The sequence below is a fragment of the Crassostrea angulata genome, chromosome 10, assembly GCF_025612915.1.
Source record: "Crassostrea angulata isolate pt1a10 chromosome 10, ASM2561291v2, whole genome shotgun sequence".
Lineage (NCBI taxonomy): Eukaryota > Metazoa > Mollusca > Bivalvia > Ostreida > Ostreidae > Magallana > Magallana angulata.
In genome coordinates, this window is record NC_069120.1 from 39,523,758 (window position 1) to 39,550,732 (window position 26,975).

Genomic DNA, 26,975 nt, shown 5'->3' on the forward strand with positions numbered 1-26,975 from the left:
GTTAATCATGTCCGACATTTCGGCGGGAGATACTCATGCTGTGTGACGCAATGACCCAATGGTCAGCAGCAAGCGCAGACGATTACTTACCATAGGGATGTAATTAATCAGTTTTGTGGTCTGAATTAACACCCACAAATGCGCTTGATTGATGCAGATCAAGGAATCTTCATATTACTTCACTTTTCGTTAAATTGTTTTCTCGATCAATAATCATTCAATTGCGAATTATGAAGATAAATGACGAAAAATACCGGGAACACCAATTTGTTAACTCAGATATTCTACTTTTTTTCATTTGGATAGAACAAAGCCTTATTATTTTTATTTTATATTTTTCATTCTTTTTAACTTATACGCCATTCCCTATCAAATTTTAACTATTTCCTATCAATGTAGACAAGTATATGGCGTAATGTTAGTTATATTTTTTATTTCATTTGTTTCGTCACTCAGTGAAGTATTTTTAAAATGAACAGAAAACTTCCTTGATATCCTCAAATTACAACAGCACCCATGTATTCGTCGTGTGTCGTTCACCCCGCTAAACAAAGTTCCTTTGTCAGAATTCTCTTATTCTTACGCAAAAGATTATTATCATTTACGTACATGGTAAATCTATATCCATATAATATTTCAAAAACACTCAAAATACAGCGATTTATCTGCCCGTCCGATAACAGAGCAGACGAATTATTAACTCGGTCGCTGCCCCAAAGAACATGCTCAAATCATTTGCAAATCTGTAACTTGTCCTACTTTTTGCCGAACGCTGAATCTAAAAAAAAAAATTCAACGGAGAAACAAAACCATGTTTATTTGAAAACAAGTTCTAAAAATGATATGTTTTAAAATAAAAAAAATTGCAGATTACATTTCACACTGCCTATAAACATTTTCATTATATTTTAAAACGACCGAATAACTAAAGTTTTGATTGAGTTATTCAATTGCTTTTTTTGGAAAATTTTATTCATTTATATTCCTTAAACAATTAAAACAATACTCTTGGGGTAAAAACAATTGTATACATTTGATTCCAACAAAAAACAAAGAAAATCAAAGGGGAAAATAAATAATAATATATAACTCTTGGGATCACAAGGTAAAATAATACTGTTTCAGTAGTTCACATTGTAGACTTTCACCGCCTCTTTTAGCGTGTCGTCTTTCTCAATCAGAAACATTTTGGAGCATGTACTGTCAAAGCCCACGGAAATTGGTTTCGTCAGGCCGTTTTCTTTCGATAGAATAATTCGCACCAACCGTCCGTCGGGACCAATCTGATGGACATTATTGGACTTGGAACCACAGGCATACGCCAGTGACCTGTTGTCCGCTGTCACGCCACCTATTTCCTGCAAATCGTCATGCTTGTATTTATATTCCCGATTCCCGCGCATGTCTGCACAAAGAACGTACTCTGACCGGATGTTGAGATACATCTTCCGGTGAGACTTGGAAATGTACAGAGACTGTATCATTCCAGACATGATGATAGTTTTCAAACGTGCGCCCTTCACGTTAAAGAAACTGACTAGACTTCCGTTTCCGGTCACAATTTTGTCGTCAATGCAAGATACATGGAAGCACTCGGTATCCAGCTCGATCTTTCCGTTCGACTGTAGCGTTTCGTCCTTGACATCTATCAACTCCACTCTTTTAGCTGCACCAATGGTCACGGCAAGCATATGGTCAGACAATGCTGTGACGTCAAACGCCTTGTCTTCTAGTCTCAATTCGTGAAGCAGAGTGTAATCTTCATTAAACAACAAAAGGGTTGAATTCAGATCCAAAAGAACAAGATACCCGGATGACAAAAAGGACGCAGCGTGAACCGCAGGACTTGGAGACATCTGTTTTTCCAGCACTAAGTTTGTGTGAAACGAGAGCTTCTGTAATATGAAGAAGATATAAGGATAAATAAAACGCACGTAATTTTTTTTTCTTCAAGTGACATGTTAAGATTGTTAATGGTGCAAAGCTGAGAAAAATACCATGATGTGTACTTTAGATTCAAGGGTGCTAAATTCATGTCTTCAGATCTACAGCTGCCTACCGCAGAGTGTTTGCAGTTACTGCTTTCCAAGTGCTGTGTGGAAAGTCTGAATGTGAGGTCTTCACTTCCGTCACTGGACTTCCGGATGCGCAGGCGTGGATCGGACGCTGCTGGATACAAATAGATAGGAGGTTGATGACACAAATGGTGAAACCTATCGCCATAAACTAATCTTGGCGATAAAGATCAAAGTCTGAAAACAGCGTACTATCAGGGAGGGATTTTCAACGCTGTTGAAACATTGGTGATGAAAAAATAATGCAATTTTAATAGAAACGTCAATGTTTTGTCGGGTTTTCAAGATTTTCTTTTACAAATCTGATTCAATTTCTTTTCAGGAATGTTCAATTTTGAAGTGTTAACAATTCGACAGGTATTTTTTGGAGTAATTTTTTTTCACTCAGGCTACTTAGTATGTAAATAAGTTTTCTGTTGATCTTAACCTTTTTTTAAAGAAGATGGGTGATTAAGGCGTGTAAACTACCTATATGAGGATAGATAAGATACTATAAAATTAAAATATCCACAAATCTCATAATTTCTTTCTAAATTATTGAAAACAATGTATATTTACCATAACATCGATTTATAACCCTTAAATATTTGGAATAGGTTGATTTAAACTAACCTATGCGTGTCAAAAAAAACAAAACTAACGTATGCGTGTCAAAACCTCCAAATAGTGTCATTTTTTGAACTTCAATGCCTTTTCTTTTATAGAGTGGGTCTGAGCTCCATGTTTTTGTCATAGTCTATATAAAGTTTAAAGGAAATCAAACCGATTCTAATCAACAAAAACACGGAGAGATGACCCACTATACTTTAAAAATGTCATTTTGTATCGCAACAATGAACGTTTTAGAAAAATAATACAAGTCCGTAAAATCGTGGTTGAAGTCGCATATAGCATTTAACAATGGTATTTCTTGTGACTGAAATGGCTCAGTGGTTAAAGCACCAGACATTAGGTAACGTTATAGGCATAGGGTTTTTAGATTGTGGGTTCGATACCACCAAAACATTTATAATTTATATTTTTTTCTTATCGTTTGTTAAAATATTCAAAACTGAATATAGTTAAAAATTATGCTTTTGTAAACTTGTATTATAACATTTCAAGTTTATTTAGTTGAAAAAATTAAATTTGAAACTTTATTTTGCGACTAAACCAGATGGGCATTTGCGCTATCTTGTTCCCCCATCTTCTTTGCTTTAATTGTTTTTACAGACAGTCGCACAGATGCTTTTATAATTTCTAGCCCTGTCTACTCGTTGTCATCTAAATTTGAATAAAAAAACAACAAATGTTGAAATTAAATTGTAGTGTAGAGAATATTTCATTGAAAGGGAAAAGAATCCTCGAAAATACTTACGAGCCAACCTGAAGGACATAAGGAACAGTTCTGTGTCGCCGTGTTTAAGAGTGGGGAGGCATATACGGGTATCTGTATATTCAGAATCAAGAGAGGAGACCAGCTTCTTCTCTATCCTAACTCTGTAAATAATTGAATAACAGTGCTATGGAATATCATACAAATGTACCTTTGTAAATATTTAAATAACCTCATTTATTAGCTATCGATGTTTTTAAAAAAACGCGGCGATGTTAGCCATTTGGCGTTTGTCTGTAAAGTATGATCGTTAAACAGAAATGATACAGAGTTCAATGCAAGTTTAATAACAGTTTCTGGACATTTATAATATGATATGATCTTTTTCCCCTATAACTAAACATTCATTATGTGAATTTAACTCGGTTATGTATTATTAAATACAGTACATAATTATATGTTTTTATATTTTTATGATTGATTATTTTTGCTTGTCCAGTAATAAATTTGCGAAACAGCATAAGTGAGTTTTCAATGATTTAAAGTGGTAATTAAATGAATTATTTAAAAAATAAGTGTTTTCAGTATTTACTTAAAATGGGGTTACCTTTCTTTGAGCTCTGCCATATTCTGTAACAAAATCGAAAAAAAATCTTAATATCATAAAAGCGAAAATGACATGGAGTTTCTTGGTGTTTTTTTCTTTTATGTTTTACATTTTAAAAAAATGACAAGGACGATGTGTTAAAATAAAATGTAAACCTGAAGGAACGAGACTCCGTCCGTTGTGATGGATTCCTCGAGGTCGGTGATTTTCATCTTTAATTCCTGAGCCTTGGCTATTTTATCGTGTCCATGGCAGGCCTTCTCTGCCAGTTTAATGGCTTCCAGTCGTAAAGCCTCTTCTTTGTGACGTAAAAGTTCCCGTATTTGTTCAAACTCTGTAGTTATTTGTTCTTGTAATGCGCACAACTGACTCTAGAACCAATTGAAATGATTGTAGTAGTTTATAAAACATATTGTCTATTTATTTCCATTTCATAATCGTGTAATAACTTTACTATATATATATATATATATATATATATATATATATATATATATATATATATATATATATATATATATATATATAAAAAGACGTTTGTCTATTGCAATAAAGAATTTCATTGAAAATATTTGAAAATATTGCTCAACGAAGTTTCTTTAGAAATAAACGAATTATGTGAGATATGTTTTAAAAATTAAGTTTAACTAAATTTGAATTATATTTAATGAACTATCAGTAATTAATCCATACCATTAGCATATTTAATATTTCAGCTCAATTATAAGAGACCAACATTACGTAAACGGGGTGTATATAAATGTCACAACGAGTTTGACCGTAACAGAATGTTATACATGAATAAATAGTGCCTGTTTGGGAGGGTAATAGTTGACATCCCCGAGAAAACCATTGTCAGTCGACGCGAAGCGTTGTGTTACCCGTTGCCAAGTGTGTTGCTAACGCTAATAGGCTGCATCTTAACCAATCAGATTTCAGTATTTTTTAAAACATGCAAGTATAATTATAATGCAATTAGACATCCAGCCTGAGAGGCATAAACATGTAATACTCAATATATATGATACAGGAAAGCAAATCCAGTTTGTATCATGGACAATCAAACAAATGTTAATGATTTCACACAAGTCATCTTTCACTTGAACTCTCTTACTCTACATGGTTATGAGGGAATTTGCTCACCTGCACCGTGACCTCACTGTCGCTCAAGATGGAGTCGACCTTTCCTTTGACTAAAGCAAGCTCGGAGGATATTTCATCCTGTCAATAAAGAAAACTTATCAGATTAAGTCTTTGAAATCAGAATATAGGCATTTTAATAATAGTCAAGAATGGGTATGGTCTTACTATTAATTTGATACTAGTTTTTCTAGCAATCTCGATGAAGATGCTTTTAAAAACTCTAAAAAGTTCACAAAGTTCAAATCAAACAACTCGTTGATAATAAATAGGGGTTAGTCAAAACTTGATGTAAATTGATAAAACGATACACAAACGTTCAATAATAGCCCAAAATCTCGTTCACAGTAAGTACAGTTAATTTACTATGTTGTATGAGAATTTTGGCAATAGGGTTGGCAGAAACAATGGTGATGGTGACAGGTTGAATGACACTTGCACCAGATAATCCTAAGATGTGTCTTCCAAGTATTTGTATGCAGATTATAAGCGACGTATGTATGCATAAAATGTTTGTGATCTAGCTAACCAGGAGAGCTAATTCTCTCCATGATGATTTTTTTTATATACGAGGGTTGTCCCAAAATAGCGTAGACAAGTGGCGTTATTCAGTTAATCGAAGACACAGAAAGATAAAACTTTACACAATTTTATCAATCTAACAAAAAGTTGTTGCAGCCACCTTTGGTTTTCAAAATCTTTTGGTCAGCAAGTTTTCCTATAAAGCCTACAGCTGTATATATGATTGAACTCTCATATTAAAAAAGTTTTTGGTTTACTTACAGGAATCAATCCCCAAACAAGCAAGGGCAATGGAAAAAAAATACTAACCAAGAGCTGTTATATGCGGAATTACCATATTTCCCCCTTTTCCCTTCATTTTGTGCACTGCCACATTGTATTTTAATTGGAATACTTAAAGCCCAAAATAACTAAATCATGATTTATTTAGGTGAATGGTCTTAAGAAAATAAAGAGATGCTAAATTTAAAACACATCTGTTTGTAGATAGTATTACACTGGTAGGTACGAAACGCTGGAGTGCAAAACACATTGACGAATTTCAATGTCGAAGTTGGTGGACACTTGACAGAATCAAAGAACAACTTAATTCATGTACTTGTGTCCTTACGCGAATCTAAGAATGGATTTTCTGATAAATTAATGTTGCTTCAAGTACAGTAATTAGTTCAGCAGCGTAATTAGGTTGTTAATGTGCTAAAAGAAGTGAGACTGTGGTAGCATTCGTTTCAGGTTTCTGTTAAAGTAATGAACCACCACCATCTCAGAGCATTATGGATAATCGCAATTACTAGTACTGTGCACTTATTTCATAGTGCTATATAGCCTTGCTCTCCCATGTAATGTTATACCTTGCTCTAACACTTGTAGATTTGTATTTGTTGCGTAAAGGATGGCACTTACTCAACCCCAAAAATGCAATCCTGATAAAAAACGTTACAAGTATATCTTACACTAACACTTATATTCTGTAATGCAGTATGGCAGTCATTAAAGAAAGAACCACGCACTTGAGAAAGACGTAAACGTAAAATTATAGTCATCAGACTGAAATTGCCGATTACTTAATCACTATTACGTGAATCAATATCATTTTCCCTTTAATCTGGCGTAATCCAATCCACTTACGGGATCAATTTAGACACTAATATGTTTGCTATATTCGTAACTTTTAAACAAAAAGAACATTTGGCAGAGACGCCAAGGTAATGTACTTAGCAAATTTTGTTGACCTGAAAAAAAAAAACCTTATCAGGACTATGTATTCGACGAACAATATTTTCAGAACAATAGAAGATGACCTCCTTATTTGTAATAAGTTTGAACGTTGGCATTTAAATCTCTTCATTCTATTTTCTTTTCATATATGCCTGATATGGGACCTTGGCCATATCTGTAGGATTAATCCAATTTGAAATGGTTTAATCAGCGAAAAATTGATTTATGTATAGATGAACTGAGGCAAATAATAGTGTTCCTCTATTTTGCAACGCTGTTTCTGTGTATCGCCCAATCAAAAAAACTTGCATCGAGATTGAGAGAAAAAAAATCAATGTCTTTTGAAAAATTTAAAAGTATTGATCTGTTTACCCTTGCTGCTAACAATATCCACCCTTATCAAAGAATTGCCTTGAAATGAATGCATGTATATAAATAAATCAAACTTTCGAATGTGATATTTGTTTGATGCCAGTCTTTGAAAAATTCAAAGCTTTAAAAGCTGTATCGATTGTGTATAAAGACTTTAAAATACAATTTCCAAACTGTACAAAAACACCAAATCTTAAACTGTTGAATGCGGAGTATATACCCTTTTCTTTTTGGCAACAACGTCTACATCCCCCATCGTGTGACCCGAATGCTGGTCGCTAAAGAAGCATCGTCCGCACATGAGCACTGCGCATGTCTCGCAGAATCCCTCCACGGTCCGTTTGTGTTCTTTGCAGACACGTGACTGCTGCTGTTGGTGGGCGAACTCGTCGACCATCGCGGCCAGTCGTCGGTCCTTCTCCAGTCCGTCCACACCTCTGTAGTCCAGGACGACCAGCTGTCTGCATTCCGGACAGTTAAACGACAGACAGTGCTGGCGGACCCCTTCCAGACACCGCTTACAGAAGCAGTGGCTACAGGGCAGGCGATGGGGGTCGGCGAAGAAGTCCATACATACTGGACATCTCAGGTACTGGTCGAGCACCAGAGACGCCATATTAAAGCAGTCTATGTAATTGACAAAAAATGGCTCAATTTAGATCACACTGTTAGATATAATAGGGAAGTATAGAACAAAATATTTAAAACTTAGAAAAAATCAATTTTTACCTTCACTTAACGATGCCTTTGACACTTTATTCCATCCATAATTGAACACAAGAGTCGATTCTATGGATATCTTTCACCATGTGAGGCGGTATAGGTCTACCACATTTCGTCAACATTGATCGAGGAAAGGCCTACCGCCAAAACTGTCTGAAGTTAAAGGGACAATATTTTTAGTTACAGCCAATACACAATAGGAATAAAAACATACGCTACTTTACTGAACCTGTTAAATACAGAATCAAAATATGAGTCAACATTGCTGTTTAATTACCGTTGCCAATATTACAGGTAGTATACTTTAACACGCAGTCATGATGCAATATCAAAGCGGGGTATCTTCCAAAGAAGTACACCTTAATCAATCAATGTCAGAGAAGTATCGGAGTACCCAAAATTTTTCGGGACACTTCGGACTTTTATCAGAGTAAAATCATGCGTACTTTGTACTTAATTTCCAATGAAAATTGTTGTCTTATCGTATTTGTGAATGGTACCTGGTCATCAAAATGGAATCTGATATTTGAATTTATGGTCCACCCCCTCGCTCAAGATTTTTATCCCGACAGGTTAATAGCTCTGTTGGGGAGATAAGAGCAGGAACTCTTCTTTAGTACATTAGGGGTAATTACCTAGAAGTGCAGTTGGTCGTCCCACGTGATCATTAGTTGATAAAGTTGCAGCTTGTTTCTTATGATATTGCTCTCATTTGATGGGGATGTCCGACCATCTTGTACACATGTGGACCCAAAAATGTAAACATGTCTTGTACTGACTTGCTCATGCTAAAAACTGCATTAACAAAATTGTTTTCAAAGCATTCAAAATCAATACATCAAAGCTTTTACACGATGCTTTGTACGTAAATTGTACACACAAGTGCAGAACAATGCCTGCCTTTTTTAATCATTAACAACAACTGTAGAACTGCGCAGCTGCAGACTTAAATTGACTATTCAAAATTTTCAAAAAATATGAATTGTCTTTAGTGCCCACACTACAATTACTTGTTGATTAAAATTGAACCTTGCACATTTAAGCTGTAGCTTTGTCCCCAAAAATAGGATTAAATTCTTAAATTGTGTCTTAGAAAATAGCAGTCGGCAAGAGATGTTAGTATTTGTCTTTGTCTATGGATGTGCATTGTAGTACAATGTAAATAAATTTCCTATTGAAAAATATATACATGTACACGTATATTTTTTTTCAATTTAAAACCATTTTTGTCCCGCACTTTGAAAAGATTTTACTTTAATTTATACAGTAACATGTACAACTAAAAAGAAAAATTTGGGACTGATATGGAGATATTTGTCACATTTTTCATAGATTATTTTAAATTGACGTACTTTTTCTATGAAAATATATCGTCAATGGACTTCCATTAATACAAAAGTATATATATAGACTATAGACTGAATTTTTCTTCTTCTAAAATAAATCATATGCCGGCTGATAAGAATAGGGTACCTTATTTTGAGACAAAGCTACAACATACATGTGCAAGATTCAAAATATTTCTAAACAAAATTCATAGTTGTGGAGTTGACACCTTTCTTTTTTTTAAATCTTTGATTTAAGTCTGCAGCTGCGCAGTTCTACAGCTGTTTTAAGTGAATAGAAAAGTCATTGTTCTCAACTTCTGTGTGCAATTTGCGTACAAATCAACATGTAAAACCTCTTATATATATTGCTCATTTATCGTTTGACAACAGTTTTAGTCAGTCTTTGGCATTAATACGTCACTGTGTCAGACATTTTTAGTCCTTCATGTGTACAAGACGGCCTTTAAAGTTTCCCCACCAAATCACATATCTCTATGTGCTAAAGCAAATATATTTAGTTGAGCTATTGACTTTGACAATTCTGTCTCCCTTTGCCTCGAATGTTGCAACCTGTTTCTTATGGTAAAGCACTCGCTCACTTTCTCCTCCAAATCACAAATGTTGCCTTATGGTTGTACAGCATTTTGAAGTCAATAAATTCAGTAAGCAATTGACTTTGAGAATTTTGTATTATATTTAAAGTACATTTCCGGTTAGAAGAAGATGCTTTCTCTCTTCCAATCATTTTATATTTTATTGAGGGGAAATTGTTCAAGTTACAAAAAATAATATGCAATACAACAATTTCTTCCTCTGTACGAAATAACCAAATATAAATACAGCAACACGACAGCAGATCAGTAAGAATAGCTGACCCTTGTTTACTTAGAAAACATGATGACTATTATAGCCCCTTTTCCTTCTTCTGTCGGAAACTACGATGATCGATTGTTCCAGATTTGCGACTTAACTCATTCCATAACCGGAAGTTATTTACCTCCAGTTTCTTGCACAAACCAGTTGTTTGTAGCATCGCATATTACTATAGTTGTCTTAATCTGGCGTTCCCCGTAGCTTCATAAACGTTGTAGTGAACAAATTTTATGGAAACATATTCTTTCTATTTAGGTGATAAATTCTGGACAAAGCATTTGGTAGCTGACGTACGCTTGATGAACAGTGATCGCGGTGTAGTGTTGGTGTTTTTATCAAAGAATAAATAGAAAAGAAATTTCAAATGATTCAGGGTTATGTCATGTTGTAAATTTTGAATTTACTAGGTGGGTGTAAATAAAAATTATTGTAAAATTACAATGACAACTAGAACTGTTGTCATGTTGTAAAATTTGTAATTACACCCACTTAATTTACTGGGTGGGTGTAAGTACAAAATTTACGACATGATAGTTAGCTAAATAGAAAATGTTATACGCTAAGAAATAAAACTTTAAGAAGAAACAATACTCTTAGGTTTGTCTTCACAAAATATTTCGAAATTGTATAATTTATCTTATTGAAATAAAGTAGATTAGTACTTACATCAAACTCCACATATACATTGGACGGTTTTTGTTATTAAACCCACCCCATGGAAATATTGGTTAGCTTTTTACACCATTTCTGTGAAACTTCTTTCTAAATGATATTTGTTATTCTTTCCTTCGGGTCAGAATTCGTGGTGTTTTTACATTGTCTAAACGAATCTATATGTAAGCACGTAAATATCTATATTAATGACAACTTGCGGCTACCTTAGAAAACAGCGTGTATCCGCTGCACATCTCAGTGTTTGGGGAATTATATGTATTGTTTTTATGTATTGTCTAATCTTAGACTATATAAGAAATATTTACAGTATTTTAAAGTTTTACAGTATTTTAGAAGAATTTCAATGAAGAGTTAAGAAAGAGATATTGTTGTTCAGGTGAGCGATGTGGTCCATTGGTCTCCTGTTTAGTTATTTAAGCAATATGTTTTATTTCTTAAAGAAGTAATTGAATATAAATGGACAGTGAAACATTCTTTTTAATTATTGCATAACGTGCATGATTCCAAAGGGAAGACTTTGCGCAGCAGGAGGAAGGACGAGCGACATGTTTACTGAGCCAAGTGGAACGCAAAAAAATAGTTGGGTATTGGGAACGGTGGGCACGATTCTTGTGATGACCATTCTCTAGTCTCTGTTCGAACTGAGATGGTGGCCCTGGCTCAGAAGTCTCCATACCGAATACATAAAACTAAACCGGACGTGGATATTCCATACCGGAGTCTGACCAGGGACCTTATTCACAAAGCATCCGTGACAATGAAAGAACGATTGACTGACTGAATGAATGAATGAATAAATTAAGTAATGAATTAATTAATTAATGATTGAATGAATGAATTAATGATTGAATGAATGAAAAAAGACATGTAACACAATCTAACCAGCGCTAGTAAATTATTTTCTTGAAGTTTTCTGTTTGAATTTTGATTTTTAACAAACGATACAATTGCAAAGATCAGATAAAAAACCGTTTTGCGAAAACCTTCGTTTTTCACCAAAAAAAAAATGAATAAATCTTGAAATATGTAGGAAGATTCCGGTAAATTTCTGTTTCATCCTGATAGTTAATTAATGCCTAAAAAGATAAATAAACAAAAATTATAAAATAACAAAATTAATAAAATTCTCTTAGAAAATATCTTACCTATAACAAGTTAAGCTGCTTGGACAAAAATATATGCGTTAATGTGAAAATATTGAAGTGAAGAGCATATTCCCTATGTATACAGATGAAACTACAGGTGTGTAGATGGCGTCGGATCAAGACCAGAGCTTCTCACCCCTCTAAACAGCTGGTTGAGGGAGGGGTTTGTGGGACTCCATAGATTCATTCTCACCCTTTTCACACAGCTGGCTGAGGGAAGGGTTGTGAATCACGCCCGTTGAGAATACATGTAGAACCTCCCCCCTCTGGGCTCCACGTCATGTTTACAAACCTCTGAAATTCAAGAGTGAGCAAATATTTTGTGTATTAGAGATCCTTGGTACGACCCTGAATTTGTAATTCAACCAAAGGTAGTTTGACTTACCCTTGTTCCCGATATTAATCAACGCTTCGGCAGAAAGTACCGCCGTGGGCTGTAGAAAAAAATCATTGATTATTGAAAGTTGTGCATGTTTGATTTGAAGAAGGACCTACAGTAGTCTGTTTATATGCATGTGCAAACACTCAATTTTGAATTATATCTATAGTAGATATCTTCTCGCTATAAAGGAAATAATTGTGTTTTAAATAAGAAATGAATCAGGATAAAATTATTTTGTATTCTCCTATTCGTCAATCGATTACTTATTCAGTATTAAGAGTATTTAAATAAGTATATCCGAATGAAGAACTAATTAAGAAGATTTTATAAATAAACCAAAAAAATTAGAAATTAATGCATATGTACACATATAGTTTCTAACACCATTTACATATATTTACATTATCCAGTGTCTTTGTCTGTGGTAACACTACGTATCGATTTTGTACTATATAACCCATAATACATATGACGCCAAATTGAGGCGCCGGCGGGGTTTGCTTATTTATATTGAAAGATTTAATCGGTTTGTTCCCGTTTTGCACACATTTGAAAATTAGGTATCGAAAAAATGTGTGCGAAACGGGAATTTGACCAGGTGTGTTAATTACTTAATTGCTATAGTCTATATCACAGTTCCTGTAAGGGCAATTGACAATGAAATAAATAAAACGTATCTACTCGCAATTGATATTTACATTTATTTAATGTTACAATATAACTTGCATAGAAGCACATTTACATAATAATTGACATCCATGTTCTGGAATTTAATTTTAAACATCGATTTGGTCATCAACAATTTCATTAATTTCTTTAAACAAAAAAGATTATCGCAAAAATGTTGTGTATGTAGTGCTTTTGTTTAACTTCCTGCCTTTAGGAAGTACATTTACACGCTACAAGTTTGAAGAGAAAATATCATATATTAGTGTTTATTTATTGCTTTTGCTTACATAAATGGAGGAAATGTGTCTAGTGAAAACGCTGCTAATTATTTTTCATTTATGCTGTGGCTTGAATAATCGAAGAGAATACTATTAGACAAATTAATTTGTTATACTTTCATGTTAAATACTGAAATCTGATTGGTTAAGACGCAGTTAATAATATTTACTATTACCCTCAGCGTTAGCAACGCACTTGGCAACGGGTAACATTAAAAAATGTTACATGCGCGAAAATTATGCGCGTACGGTTCGCTGTAGAATTCACGTTATTCCTATATAAAAGCAGTAAAATTTTCTTAAAAATTTTAAAAAAGACATTCAGTATAACAAAATAAATAGTATGACGATATGATGATAAATAGGCAATTTTATATGCTTCAAAAACTGAAAATATTTTTTCACAAAACCTATCAAATGTAGACCTAATTCATACATTTTCAACCTTCTTCATTTTGAGATATATCGAATCAATATTTAAATTATTATTTTTGTCGGAATTTATTGAGCTGCTGGTTTGAAAATCCAGAAAAATATTTTGTGATAAAGGTCTGTTTCTTTTCATAATAATCTTTCTGTTGATACCAAACAACCAATTATAAACATGCGATTTACATATTTTGCATCTACAATGTAAGTTGTAAAAAGAGACACGGACTAACCCATATGACTGTCCGTGTAGTTTTCCCCTTTATCATATAATTATCCACTGAATCAGCTTCCAATTGGCCCAATTGAAAAAAAAAAATTGGCCCGGGACCAGCAATTTTCCCTCAATTCACCGAGTTTTATATTTAAAGTAAATGGGCAAAAATGTAAAAGTCAAATCATCTAATCCTTATTTTTCTTATCAGTGAGCGGAAATTTAAGACTAAAAATATTTGATCTTTATTTTATCAAATGAAAAAAATTGTGATAGTTATTAGTCTAAAACACAACAAAATATCTATATTCTTCTTGTTTCATGGCGCTGATGAATGAATGATAAAACACAAGTAAAAATCCAGGTAAAATCTTTGACTGAAAGCAGACTATAATTGCTATCACAACACAATTCACACCTATTGTTCTATACCCAATTATCAAATGTGTGCAAAACGGGAACACACCATTTAATCGTACAATGGCCTGAAATTATATAAATATAAGAAATAAGGAATCATTCTTTGAATATTATGAAGTGATAATTTCGGTCGGGGCGTGATCAAATCTATCATAAAGCCCTTCGGGCTTATTGGATTTGATCACACCCCGACAAAAATTATCACCTCATAATACTCAAAGAATGATTTCTCATTCCTTATTTAAATATTTACATATTTCCAACTGTCTTTGTCTGTGATAACATTACGAATATATTTTGAAGCCTATAACCTAATAATTTCATTAAAAATGAGCGACAAAAAATGGGCGTGTCTTATAGCATAACCGAAACACTTTATTGGCTGCGCCGCGTAGTAATACATAGCATGCGCTACATGAAAAAATTGTGTTTTTAAAATGTTGTGTCAAACTGCAGATATTGGAAACATTAAAGGTAAATATAAGTAATAAGGAATCATTCTTTGAATATTATGAAGTTATATTTACATTTTCCAGTGTCTTTGCCTTTGATAACACTACGTATCGATTTTGTACTATATAACCCATAATACAAATGACGCCAAATTGAGGCGCCGGCGGGGTTTGCTTATTTATATCTAAATATTTAATCGTACGATGGCTTAAAATTATATAAATATAAGTAAGAGGGAATCATTCTTTCAATATTATGAGGTGATAATTTCGGTCGGGGCGTGATCAAATCTATCATAAAGCCCTTCGGGCTTTATTGGATTTGATCACGCCCCGACCAAAATTATCACCTCATAATATTGAAAGAATTGATTCCTTATTCCTTATATCATTTCGGTCGGAGCGTGGTAAAATCTATCATAAAGCCCTTCGGGCTTGATTGGATTTGACCACACCACGACCGAAATTATATCACCTCATCATACTAGAAGAATGGTTTCTTATTTCTTAAATATAACTCTTTGATAACTATTGCAGCAGAGAGAGAGAGAGAAAGAGAGGGAGAGAGAGAGAGAGAGAGTATCTTTTATAGAATATCTTATTTCATAATATGCTGTATAATTAGTTTAAAAGGAAGAAGATAAGAAAGACAGACATAAAAACAAATAAAGAGAGAGAGAGAGAGAGAGAGAGAGAATTTTACTGTTCAATTTATTGAAGTTCTTTTTGTCCGGGTTTTTTTTTTTAATTTATACAATAAGCACGACAATCGAACTCCACTAAAAGACAATTAAAGTACGACAGTTGGTCTCTGTAGTCGTTAATTGCATGGTTGGAACAGACCTTGGAAATCGTGTCTAGTTCATCAATCGATATGGGGAGGTTGTGATTGTGTAGTGTGTACAGATACCCTCTTACATCGTACATGAATTTTTCATTCTGTCATTGTTTGCATTTGTAGTGGAAGTGTATGTATTATCAATTAGGCTGTCCTAGTCATAGAATAACGCAACACTTAGAGGCATGGTACAGATGTTGTCAGCTAGCGGTGGCGAAAACCTCATTAACAGAATCATTTATCATATCAAACAAGCAAATAACCATTAGCAAAGCCAATCTCCACTGGTTTAGTGGTCATTTGAACTTCAAACTTATCATTTTTTGTTTTCCAGTATATTTATGGTCAGTAAACATTTTTTTTTCTAATTATCAGTCAATTGTATCTGCATGGAAGTACGTTGAAATGTTAATTCTAGGTTTAGATATTTAAGCGTCGGTCATAAGTCCTCGAAATCACTTAGAGGCTTTGTGAGTGATTTACACTTATGTCCGTCCTTTGGATATACATTATAGGTTTCACAAGCCTTTATTATGGACAGTGTACATTGTGGGCAGTATATATCAATGGAAATGAAATTGACCGGCTCTTGAACTTAAAAATCAATAAGAGTCATCTCTCAGTACTATCTGAGTCAGTGAGATACATCACAAGCGTTGCACAAATCTTTTACGTCACATCTTAGGCAAAAACACGTTTTCCATAATATTTCAGTATATTTTTTTTTATTTATTCAAACTTTAATTTGCAAAGATAATGCACGGAAAGCAAATGATCAAAAATTGCTCGATCGTACCCAAAATAAATCTTGACGTAGATATTCTTATGATAAATCTGCATACCAAATTTCATTTCAGTATGTGCAATCTCTGCGAAGAAAATGAACGGAAACTGCAAACAATTGGATTTTTTCTAAATCCAAGGGGCATAACTGTTTAAAATTGTTCGATTGTTCCCAAAATCAAACTTGACCGAGATATTCTTATGAAATATATGCATACCTTTCATTATAGAATGTGCAACCTCTGCGAAGAAAATGAACTGAAACTGTTGGTGAACCGATCGACAGAGAGACGGACAGCAGCAATGAAATATGCCCTCCCTTCTTCAGTGATTCATGCGGAATTTGAAGGTGGTGACATTGCAGTAAAAATACATAACCCGCTTTAACGGGTTATGTGATTTTTTTCTGCAATGATCGCTACCTTCATAATCCACACGAATCATCAAAGAAAACATTTTATTGTTTATATTTACATCTTTTTTTTAACAAATTAATAAAATGACTTTAAAAACTAAGTTAGTTTCACTAAATTACTGTTAATGTACATAAGTACGTTAGCTGGAAGAAACAGTCAAATCGTCGCCTATTGGAATTTGAGTCTGACTTCGTCATGATTATTTCGTGGAGTCCGTGATTTTTTTTTAAGTCGCCTTAGATTACGACCAATCATTAAACGGGGTGTGTCGATTTCAGTCCTGTCAGTTTCTACAGCTGTTCTATAGAACTATGAATTAACAATAAGTTTCCTTCAGGAAAAAGAGGGAATCATACTCGGTAGATGTAAATAAATAATAATATTTACATTCTACTGTGTTTTTCCATTAAATTCAGTGATGGTTAAATGCCTCTAAATGCAACACCTATTCACTGCGTATGAATTTACGAGTAATTTACATAAGTAGTTCTCAAACAGTGATTTCTATGTTATCGGTTAAAAAATGTATTTTATGAATGTTGTCAAAACACCATGTTTTATAATTATTCGACAAAAAAGTTGACTTTATTGTAAAAAGCAACATTTCAAGAGTTATGTATCATGGATTATATTTCCATGCTCGTTGATCTCCTCTCAACGGTCTATGTGAAAACCAGTTTAAACCGGTTTTACAAAACAGCTGTTCTTGCTGTTACTTATTCACTCCCTCCGTGATCTGCACTTAATATCGATTTATTTAAGTAAACAATTGATTTCTTCAGTAAGGGAATGTAAATATAAGTATTAAATGATTTATTTTTGACATCGTCGTGTCAATAACTGCCGTCAGGTGAACAGACAAATTATCATAACGCGCTAACGCGCGTTATTCAATTTGTCTGCTCACCTGACGGCAGTTATTGACACGACGACGTCAAAAATAAATCATTTAATGCTATATTATTGACTCTGTATATCAATACCCAGTGATAGAAGACAACAAAAAAATTAAATCAGGCACGCTGCAACGAGGAGCGGGAAAAGGGGCCCCAACCACAACTTTTGTTGTTGTCCGCCTTCATTTTGCTTATAAAACATACAAAGAAATTATTTTTGCACGAATTGCCATTCCTCTTTTCCGGTCATTGATATAATAATTTATGGAAAAATGTTATATAATATTTATGGGATCAAGTCGATAAGAGGCACAACACTAGAGCCGTCCACAGATTTAAGGAATTTGAAGTTTTGTCAAGTTTTTGCTTCCTCCCCCCCCTTCTTGCCAAGATGTTGGGCTCATTCACCCCCCCCCCCCCTTCCCCTAACACACGCAAACTAAAATAGAACAAAAATTGAAATGAAGATGAATTGCATCAATACGGATATATATGGCTGTCCCATCTATCGTCTATCCCGATGGACAATGAAGAATCGATAAATCTTAAAGAATCTCAAAGACGAGTGACTTGCTTAACAAGCCCTTTCCATCGACTAATGCGTTATGTTTGTTTTTTTCTTTGGTATTTTGTAGATAGCTGAGGAGTGTATTTTTCACGGTCTCAAGAGATCAACGACTGATGATGTAATATTTTTATCGCGGAATTTTCAAGCAAGCTACGAGAAATTTTTGTACTAGCGACATGGCGTAATTGCAAATCAAACCCTCATCCATACAGTTGACAGTTATAACAATGAGAGTAATTATACAAAGCATTACACGCTGTTCTGAGTTTGATTAAGAGACATACTTCACATATATTGATCTACGATCTTTTGAGAGAGAAGTGCCGGGTTTGGAATCATTCCATTTTCTACGGAGGCCAGTAAAGGAACCACTATATTAGATTGTTTTAACGTATTCTTTTATTTATTTTTTAGCGATATAAGTTAGGGAATCTAGCAAAGAGACCGATGATTTTTGTTTTAAAATAATCTTTTGCATTTTTCCCCACACCAATAGTCAAAGTTTGATTCCTTCTTGCGTATGTTAAATATGTCTGCTTAATCCAATAACCAAACCTATCAAACCTTTGGATTCAGTTTCTTGTTATTGTGGAACCTTAACACAAATTATCAAAACGAGTTTGTTGATTGTAAAATCAAATACAAGGGTAAAAAATAAATTAGATATAATTAACCAATTAGTTGAAATAGAAAATAAGGAATCGCCGTAAAATAGAAATCTCGCATTTTTTGTTGATTGATATCACAGCAAGATCATTAGAGGACCTATGTCACAGCAACATCTATTAAAACACAAAAAGTTGGAATTTACGGTTTTAGGCACCAAAACTCTACCGTCTAAAGTTACGCTCTGCATTTCGGATTCAAAATGTCGATACGGGGAACGTTTACATCGAGTCGAGATTGTCAGTGAAATTACCTGTACCATATCATGGGGTTTTTTTTTAAGTTATGGAGATTAGGAGGATGGATGGTCATCAAATTGCCTTTCACGCTGCTTAAAATTTCAAAATGATATTTCTGTCCTTAAACTATTAATCAGAAAAGAAAAAAATCCGAGTATTTTGGTTTTTAAAATTTGAACTTTTGAATCTCATTTATACAGAGCTCTTTGTCAAAAGGAGGTAAATATAGCCTTAAAATTGCTAGAACTATCCAGCCCTTTTAATAGGCAATCTTGGCATGATTCATTATAGTTTGACATTTGTATGGCCCCCTCATGGTTTCGTAGTCTTCTTCATAACAAGACAGAATCCCTCTAAGTCTGGGAGTTGTTGGCCTATCTTGAAAACATCCCCTTGCTGCTTAAACGTTCGTTTGTTTAATTCAAGTGTTGTCCTACAATCATTTGGAATTATCCGAACATGATTGCAAAAGCCTCTCCAGAATTGAATTGAAGCTCTAATGCATAGGAATGTCATTTTTAACAGAATAGTTGTCATATCGATGAATTTACAAATTGTACATTATTTTCTTTATAGTGTGCACTTCTACGGTTTTCCTTTTTGAGTTGATAAAAATAATATTCAATTGTGTATGATCAATACATATTAACGTTTTCCCTTGCTGTGTCCTGAATTCATTTGGGCTTGATGCTTAAAACATCAGAAATGCTTCTTTCTGCCACATGTCGCAGTAAATTATAATATTAGTAATCAACTTAATGGATTTTTTCCAATATCTAGGTAAATAATCGCTTTGGGTACTAATACAAAAATAAAGTACAAAGATAATTAAAAGTTAATTGCTATTAGCAAGCGTCAAATAACAAATACCATAGAGTGTATATGAATTGTTTTACCATTACTCAGCATTTTTAAAATCTCGTCGAATATGCAGTAGCGCAAGTAATTATCTTTTTGTTTTTAAAGAGAAGGCACCATGCATTTACATGATCGTTTCTGTCTATGTATCTGAGAATTCAGTTTCAACTGTTTGAATCAAAATGTTTGAATTCGACTACTCTGTTATTAGTTGATTATTGTTTTTTTTAACAGTGTAAAAAATTTAAAAACTAAGTCGATCACCGGCTGATGGTAAAATTAATGAGGAATCTGTCTCATTGATTTCACCATCCTTCTCGAAAAAACAACGGATGTAAATGCATTACTGTCAGTCATCATTAATTGAAGAATTAAAAGGATTTTTAGAGAGAGAGAGAGAGAGAGAGAGAGAGAGAGAGAGAGAGAGAGAGAGAGAGAGAGAGAGAGAGAGATTCATTAATATTCCTGGGCAATGAAAAGTCGATTCCATGTATTAACTTTGCGCATTTATTTTGCTTTGATATCTGCATCCCAAACAATAACACACAATCAATACAAGATACAAAAAGCCTTCGTAGTCCCGAGATGCAAATCTGGATTCATACGAAAGGTACGATAAAAAGGGACAATTTTCAATTATTTACCTATTGATCCAGTACTTTAAAAACGAATCCCTGGGGCAATGCATTACATGGAGCGTGCAAAATAATAAAAGTGAAATTGAGAAATCCGTATTAGGTTGCATCCCTCATCTGTGTTGAAATGGACTAAATCGACCTGTTATCATATTGGAATTTGAACGTATTCAAGATCGACGGCTAATCGATATACGAAACTGCCGCATCTCTCTGTAAGCGTGCAAACAGAGCAAAGCATTCAAGGCATACAACGCTCATAAAAAGGTAAGCAGACGACAGTTTATTAGTCTAAGTGTTTGTGTAAGTACACTGCAATTGGCTTTTCTGGCTTTCAAGAGGCAACGAACATCCCTCTCCTTTTGTTTTGGTGTTTGTTGTAAGTTCCTAGCTGTTCCTGTTTCCATGGTGTTTACGATCGGTAGTGTCCATCTTGGTTTGTTTGTTGCATATTTTCATTTTTCTCTTTTATTGATTTATAATAGGATTCTTTACACCGGGAGAAGTGTTTATTGCTTTAAAGATATAAATGCATTATTTTGTTGTAAAGTTTATCTTTTCCGTCAACAAATCATTGTGGAACATCTCGAGAAAATCGAATTATAGTCACTGGTAATACTCTGAGTCTCCAATACAACAATTCAAATCGATAAATCTTAAGCACTAGTAAAATTAACCACTGTTATTATTTACCATTTCTTATTTGCTTAAGGTATGATATGGTCAAGTAATTTCTTTTCTTTAGGGCAGTATGGGCGAATTTGAAATAATCCAGACCAGGTGAATCTATTCAATGATTAAGAGTATACATATGTTGACAAATCAAGGCCGAGAGTGTATCCGTGGGTCGTGTTTCTGTAGCATCGCTGTGTAGCAGCATGCGGGCGCATTGCAAGCAAGTCCCCAATGTAGGTGTTGCTAATTTAAATGATCCTTGCATTGCATTTGCATTACTATATTGCAAAATCCAATTAATATGGAACACCAATATGGAAGTTGAAAACTCTCTCTCATACTATGGTCTACTATTCATGTGAATTGTAGAAAAGTCAACTCCAAGATAATCCAATCGTGGCTTAATGATTAACTTTCCATTTAACGAGTTTTACACGCAAAAGCTTAAAATTAAGCTTTAAAAAAGATCGAGAATGCCAAATATGTATCCCATTTCATATTTTTATTAGCAATTATAAATAATCTCAACGGCTAACCTTTAGTGAAATTCATTAGCAAATGATCATTGTATATTTTTTTAGCACGCTCACAGGTCCTTATGTTTCTAGTATGTATATTCCAATCAATTGCTTAAACCGTGTGTCCCTGCAATTTAAATATCACTACATGGTGTCCTGGGCATTGTTTTGTCAATAATTCTACTGTTATTATATTATTTTTTATTCCCCCGTGGTTAATGAACACTATCGTTTGCTATATGGATTACCCGTTATACAGTCGTGTACATGGGATGATAAAACTCTACTGTGTCAAACATCGCTTTCATGCACAAGGTCATGAAAAAACCTTTTGGAGACACCATATATCCCTGACTTTCCTGTGTCTAACGTCTAAGTGTAATAGACAATAAGCCTCGATTTAACTTCTGTCATCCTCTCAGGAATAGGACAGAGTGGGGGTATTGGTATTCGTCGTCGGAAACCCACGGTTGATTACGTATTGTTCCCGTGTGGTTTCCGACGTTTGGGATCTGTGTTATGGATGCACAACCTAAATCATCATAAAACGCTATTGTCAAATTGTGACCTCTCTCTCTGTTTTATAAAGAAATTTTACGTGTCTAAATTAAAAGTTATATATCGTGTTGAATTTCTATATTTTAATACAAAAACAGATGAGACATTTAAACTGAAAAAAAAATTACATGTGAAGCATCTATTAAGAAGACTTTTCTATAGTACAATGCTCGAATGCTATTGTCAAATTGTGACCTCTCTCTCTGTTTTATAAAGAAATTTTACGTGTCTAAATTAAAAGTTATATATCGTGTTGAATTTCTATATTTTAATACAAAAACAGATGAGACATTTAAACTGAAAAAAAAAATTACATGTGAAGCATCTATTAAGAAGACTTTTCTATAGTACAATGCTCGAATGCGCTAAAATTTGTTCTGACGGCTTTAAACTACATGTACTATATTGTATGTTTTAAAAAAAGTGTTGTCATATAAACCAAAAGCTGATTTAAATGATATCCTTCAGTTCTTTAATCTCTTTAAATGATATATTGACAGGAATGCAAAGCAACCAAAAGATATAAAAATTGCTGAGCAATAGTAAAGTGCCAAACAGAATTATTGTTAAAACCATTCCTCTGATTGACATACGAAATTGGTTGGTTATAGCTGCAGAACTGTAGCTCATCGGGAAATTCGGGTTGATGGACCGTGGAGCTACAGTTCCATCCATATAAAAGAAAGTGTATATATCTATTGCGCACAAAAAGTTGCGCGCGGTTTTAGACATTTTTAACTAATTAAGGAATATATTCTGTGAAAATTACAATACCGATAAATTTCTGAGCCACGGACCGCCAACCCCAATTTCCCATGAAGCTACAAATCAACAGCTAGGTTGGAAAGTGAAGTCATATAGTGTTGCACAGGTTTGATCACGTGACCAACTTGTGAACATACAACTCAAATTTAAAACAATCTGTGAGTTATAATAAGTTAAGTCATAGCAAAAGTGAGTTCGTTAAAACAATTCTGTTTTGTTTATTTTTCACAAACACATTTGCTACATGTAAGTAACATGGTTTTGATAAAACATTTCGTAAAGTTAAACCAAAGTTAAAGCGCCAGTTTTTATAGGTGCTTTCATACGGTACTCTCAGTAACTCGTGGGTAAACAAAACCTATGAATTATCGACATAAGGATTCAATGGGATACTATGAAAAGCAGCGCTAGATATGATATCAATTTTCGATAGACTGAATAGTATACCGAAAATAAATAACAGGGGCTACTAAACGCTACCTAGTAATTTGTTAGTTTTCTTTTTGTTTTATCGATAACGGATCTTGTATCATATTTTAACGTTTTTTTGTTCTTTGGAGAATGACACGTGTAAGGATAATTTATAATTTACATATAGATAGCTCTTATTACGCCTTTAGATAAAGAACATCGATATAAGATCGCTGTGTACTTATTTCCGGCATGTAAGAACCATATAGCTTTCATACCATACAAAGTAGGATTCTTCTCTAGAAATCTGTATTTCATAGTTCTCTCTCTCTCTCTCTCTCTCTCTCTCTCTCTCTCTCTCTCTCTCTCTCTCAAAATTGATTTGAATCGGTTAATCGGGCGCACAATAAAAGAAAAATGATTATGAATGGAAAAACCGACGAAACAGCTCCGTCTGCGAGACGATCCATGCATAGAGCGGAATTTTTTTTTTCTCTTGGGTCATCTGGTATAATGATATCTAATCTAATGTTATTTATCAATACTCTCGTTGAATTTGTGATTCTACTGGGCCAAGTAAGAAGGAGATATGACAATGCATTTTTTGTTAAATTCAGCATGCTTTATGCTAACTATGTTCTAGTTTCTTTCTCCAAATTCTACCATGGAGTTTCCTCATCTATGATGTACGGTAAATGACTGAAAGAATCACATTTTGAAGTCAAATGTCACGACTTTGATCGATTGGTTCTGGACACAAGACGACTCTCACTACACACACTTTTCGATTGCGAAAACGATGTCAAGCGGTATCATGGGGAGACGTTTCGAGGCAACGTTCTGTCGTCTGCTGATGATTCCTTGGTTTTATAGTTCTTCTGTTAAAGATTTATCGGAAGCTTGTCAACACTTGACCACAGAACAGAGGAGCTAGGTTCTCGATCAAATTTGTTTCATCCTTCCCGGATATTGTCTTGTACATCCGCCTTCTGTTTTCCAAAATCTAGATGTTAGTCAAGATGTTAAAAAGCGATGTCTCAACTCCTTTAATTAAGTGCAGTGACATTCTTAAAGTTATTTTCATTGGGGGAAAAGCAATTTTGACTGAGTATCTCTGTCAACCTATTTTCTTGTGAGGCTGAATCACTCTCTCCGAAATTTACTAAACGTATCCAAACCATATCTTAATGAGCTCTTTTGAAATCATTAGTATTTCCCTCGTGTCTTCGAGTGGAATTCCTGATTTCCCAGCACTTAGAAAAAAATCTCTTTTGGGGGCTTTTGTAATTTGTTTTGGTTGAGTTGTGTTTCTTATTCATCTCCTTGGTAGTCTCTTGAAAGCAGAGGATAGCTAATACTTTTTTTTTAATTATATATGGGAGCGCAAGTATGGCTTCTGGTGCATTTCCTTTTGTCCGTGATATTTTTGATTTTGGTATGGTTCTCGCTATTTATATGAATTATTAACAATTGTTTGTCATGGTATATGGGACATCGAGCTGAAAACATTTAGGCATTGGGGTTTTTTTCCGGGTCTTTCAGTGTTATTTTATATATACAGCATATCGTCCTTCACCGAAAACTAGTGTCATCTATTAAGGGAAATATTAGTAGGATGTAAATATCACATACAGAACATTATTTATTGTTTTTAAATATGCATGTTTCCAACAACGATATATAAAAAAAGTAATTAGGTGATTGTGACGTGTTACTAGACTATGTGTCGATCGAATGCTCTCGATCTATTCAAGTACTTTGATTAAACGCAAAAATTATCCCCACAACACCTTTCATTAAGTTTCATTTAATTTGCTCCTAATTCTTGTACGTGAAATGATGAGGAAACCAAGAAAATGGTTCTATATGTAGAGCACAATTACACTTTTAATACAAAAAGACCCGCGTGTATGTGTGTGACTAATTAAATAATATTTGTATAATGGTTTGTGTTGTTTGCGGGTTGTCATTAAACATTAAACCAAAGGATTCATCGATGGCAGAATCTTTTCAAGCCGTTATATGTTTATTGAAAAGAACATTTCCAACATGCATTGATCCTTTACAGTGTGTATAATAGCCAGTCGGTAAAGCATATTTCTGTACAAGTTCATGGGGTTTCCTTGACGAAATGACTTATGACAACTATTCCTTTTGGAGCTATTCTTTATCGAGTTCACATGTTGAAAACACTGTTTTACAGAGAGATAGAAATCCCCTAACTGTCTTATCTGATCACCGAGTAATTCTTTGTTGATGGCGATCGGGAACGTATTTTATTCCGCAGCAGTTGCAAAACGCAATTTTACTATAAGACACATTTCACATAGAATTTCAACACCAGGGCTTCTTATTCATTCAGTATAGCATGTGGTTTCTTTTAAAATGATTAGAACCACTTATTAGTTTATTTAGTATTTATTGGTGGGAAACTATATATGTAACCATTCATATATTTTTGATATATCAGAGGAATAGAGGAAAATTCAAAATTGTTTTTTGGCGTTGTTATTGGTTTCTCTAAGATTAGCTTACGTCGAATTTAGATTGATTTGAATAAAAGTGTTTTGTTTTGTTTTTAATTCAAATGCAGCACAGTCCAGGTTGTTCAGCAGAGCATGGTTAATCACTTTAAAACTTTATATAGTAAGTAACCTGTTTTTAACACCTTTCTCCGACGATGACTCATCAAGTCTGTGTGAGTACTGAGTAGGTCTAGGGCACAGAGAAGGTCCCGTGACTCATTAAACGTATCCGATGAGCTACTTCCGCCAGTAGGAGACTCATGTATGGTGTGCAAACTATTCATGAATTATTGAGTTATATACTGGTTCTAACCATTTATTTTCTGTCACCCCCTAGACATTAAGTTGGTGCGACCGAACTCAATTTCATAATGTGGATCGAAACGGAAAGTGCAGGATTGATAAAAAGCGTTAATGTTGTACTGTATTCACTGGAATTAAATGTAACTGATTGAACTTTTTAAAAATTATAATAGAAATTTATATTGAGATACGTCTTTAAGAAGCGACCATTTCCATTGCAATAAATAACATCTGACTGATTGTGGTTTTTTTGGGGTTTTTTTTGGGGGGGGGGGCGGATTTAAAAAAGAAATTTCTAAATCATCGAACAGTATATGTAGAATAAATAGATCAGCTAACAACTTTACACATCTTATGGTCTATTTGTTTCAATTGTGGATCAATATATTGCTTATTAGATTCGATAATTTTTGTTTTGCTTTGTGCCGCAGCATGACCAAAAAACTGTTTGTCGATTTATATAATCTGTAATGCGTAAATCGAC

At 34.0% G+C, this 26,975-nt stretch overlaps 2 protein-coding genes across 5 annotated transcripts in view; one reads left to right on the forward strand and one right to left on the reverse strand.

Moving 5' to 3' along the window:
• Positions 1–800: 800 nt before the first annotated feature.
• Positions 801–8,389, reverse strand: LOC128167484 (E3 ubiquitin-protein ligase TRIM22-like). Of its 2 annotated transcripts, none has more exons than XM_052833223.1 (9): positions 8,250–8,389; positions 7,979–8,125; positions 7,470–7,876; positions 5,141–5,218; positions 4,153–4,368; positions 3,998–4,020; positions 3,433–3,554; positions 2,060–2,166; positions 801–1,895 (listed from the first exon to the last, which is right to left on the reverse strand). In XM_052833223.1, the coding sequence occupies exons 3-9, from the start codon at positions 7,863–7,865 to the stop codon at positions 1,122–1,124; spliced, it is 1,716 nt and encodes a 571-aa protein (XP_052689183.1). In that variant the 5' UTR covers positions 7,866–7,876; positions 7,979–8,125; positions 8,250–8,389; the 3' UTR covers positions 801–1,121. The 2 variants fall into 2 exon arrangements, with proteins under 2 accessions (XP_052689183.1, XP_052689182.1); XM_052833222.1 differs by having other exon boundaries at positions 2,060–2,169.
• Positions 8,390–20,838: 12,449 nt separating this feature from the next.
• LOC128167844 (BAI1-associated protein 3-like) overlaps positions 20,839–26,975 on the forward strand; it is a 65,025-nt gene continuing 58,888 nt past the window's right edge. For 2 of the 3 annotated variants that reach the window (XM_052833776.1, XM_052833777.1), the window contains exon 1: positions 20,842–21,003. The gene's annotated coding sequence lies outside the window, so the exon portion shown is untranslated. Of the gene's footprint in view, positions 21,004–26,975 lie in introns of all 3 variants that reach the window. The other variant, XM_052833775.1, reaches the window with a different exon arrangement.

What these genes read in the sequence shown, in the direction of transcription:
- LOC128167484 (XM_052833222.1), bottom strand. Translation starts at nt 7,865, where the DNA reads ATGGCGTCTCTGGTGCTCGACCAGTACCTGAGATGTCCAGTATGTATG. An exon ending in ACGGAGTCTCGTTCCTTCAG is followed by an intron (nt 4,021 to 4,152) that starts GTTTACATTTTA and finishes ATTTTGTTACAG; the next exon opens with AATATGGCAGAGCTCAAAGA. An exon ending in ATGGCAGAGCTCAAAGAAAG is followed by an intron (nt 3,555 to 3,997) that starts GTAACCCCATTT and finishes AATTATTTACAG; the next exon opens with AGTTAGGATAGAGAAGAAGC.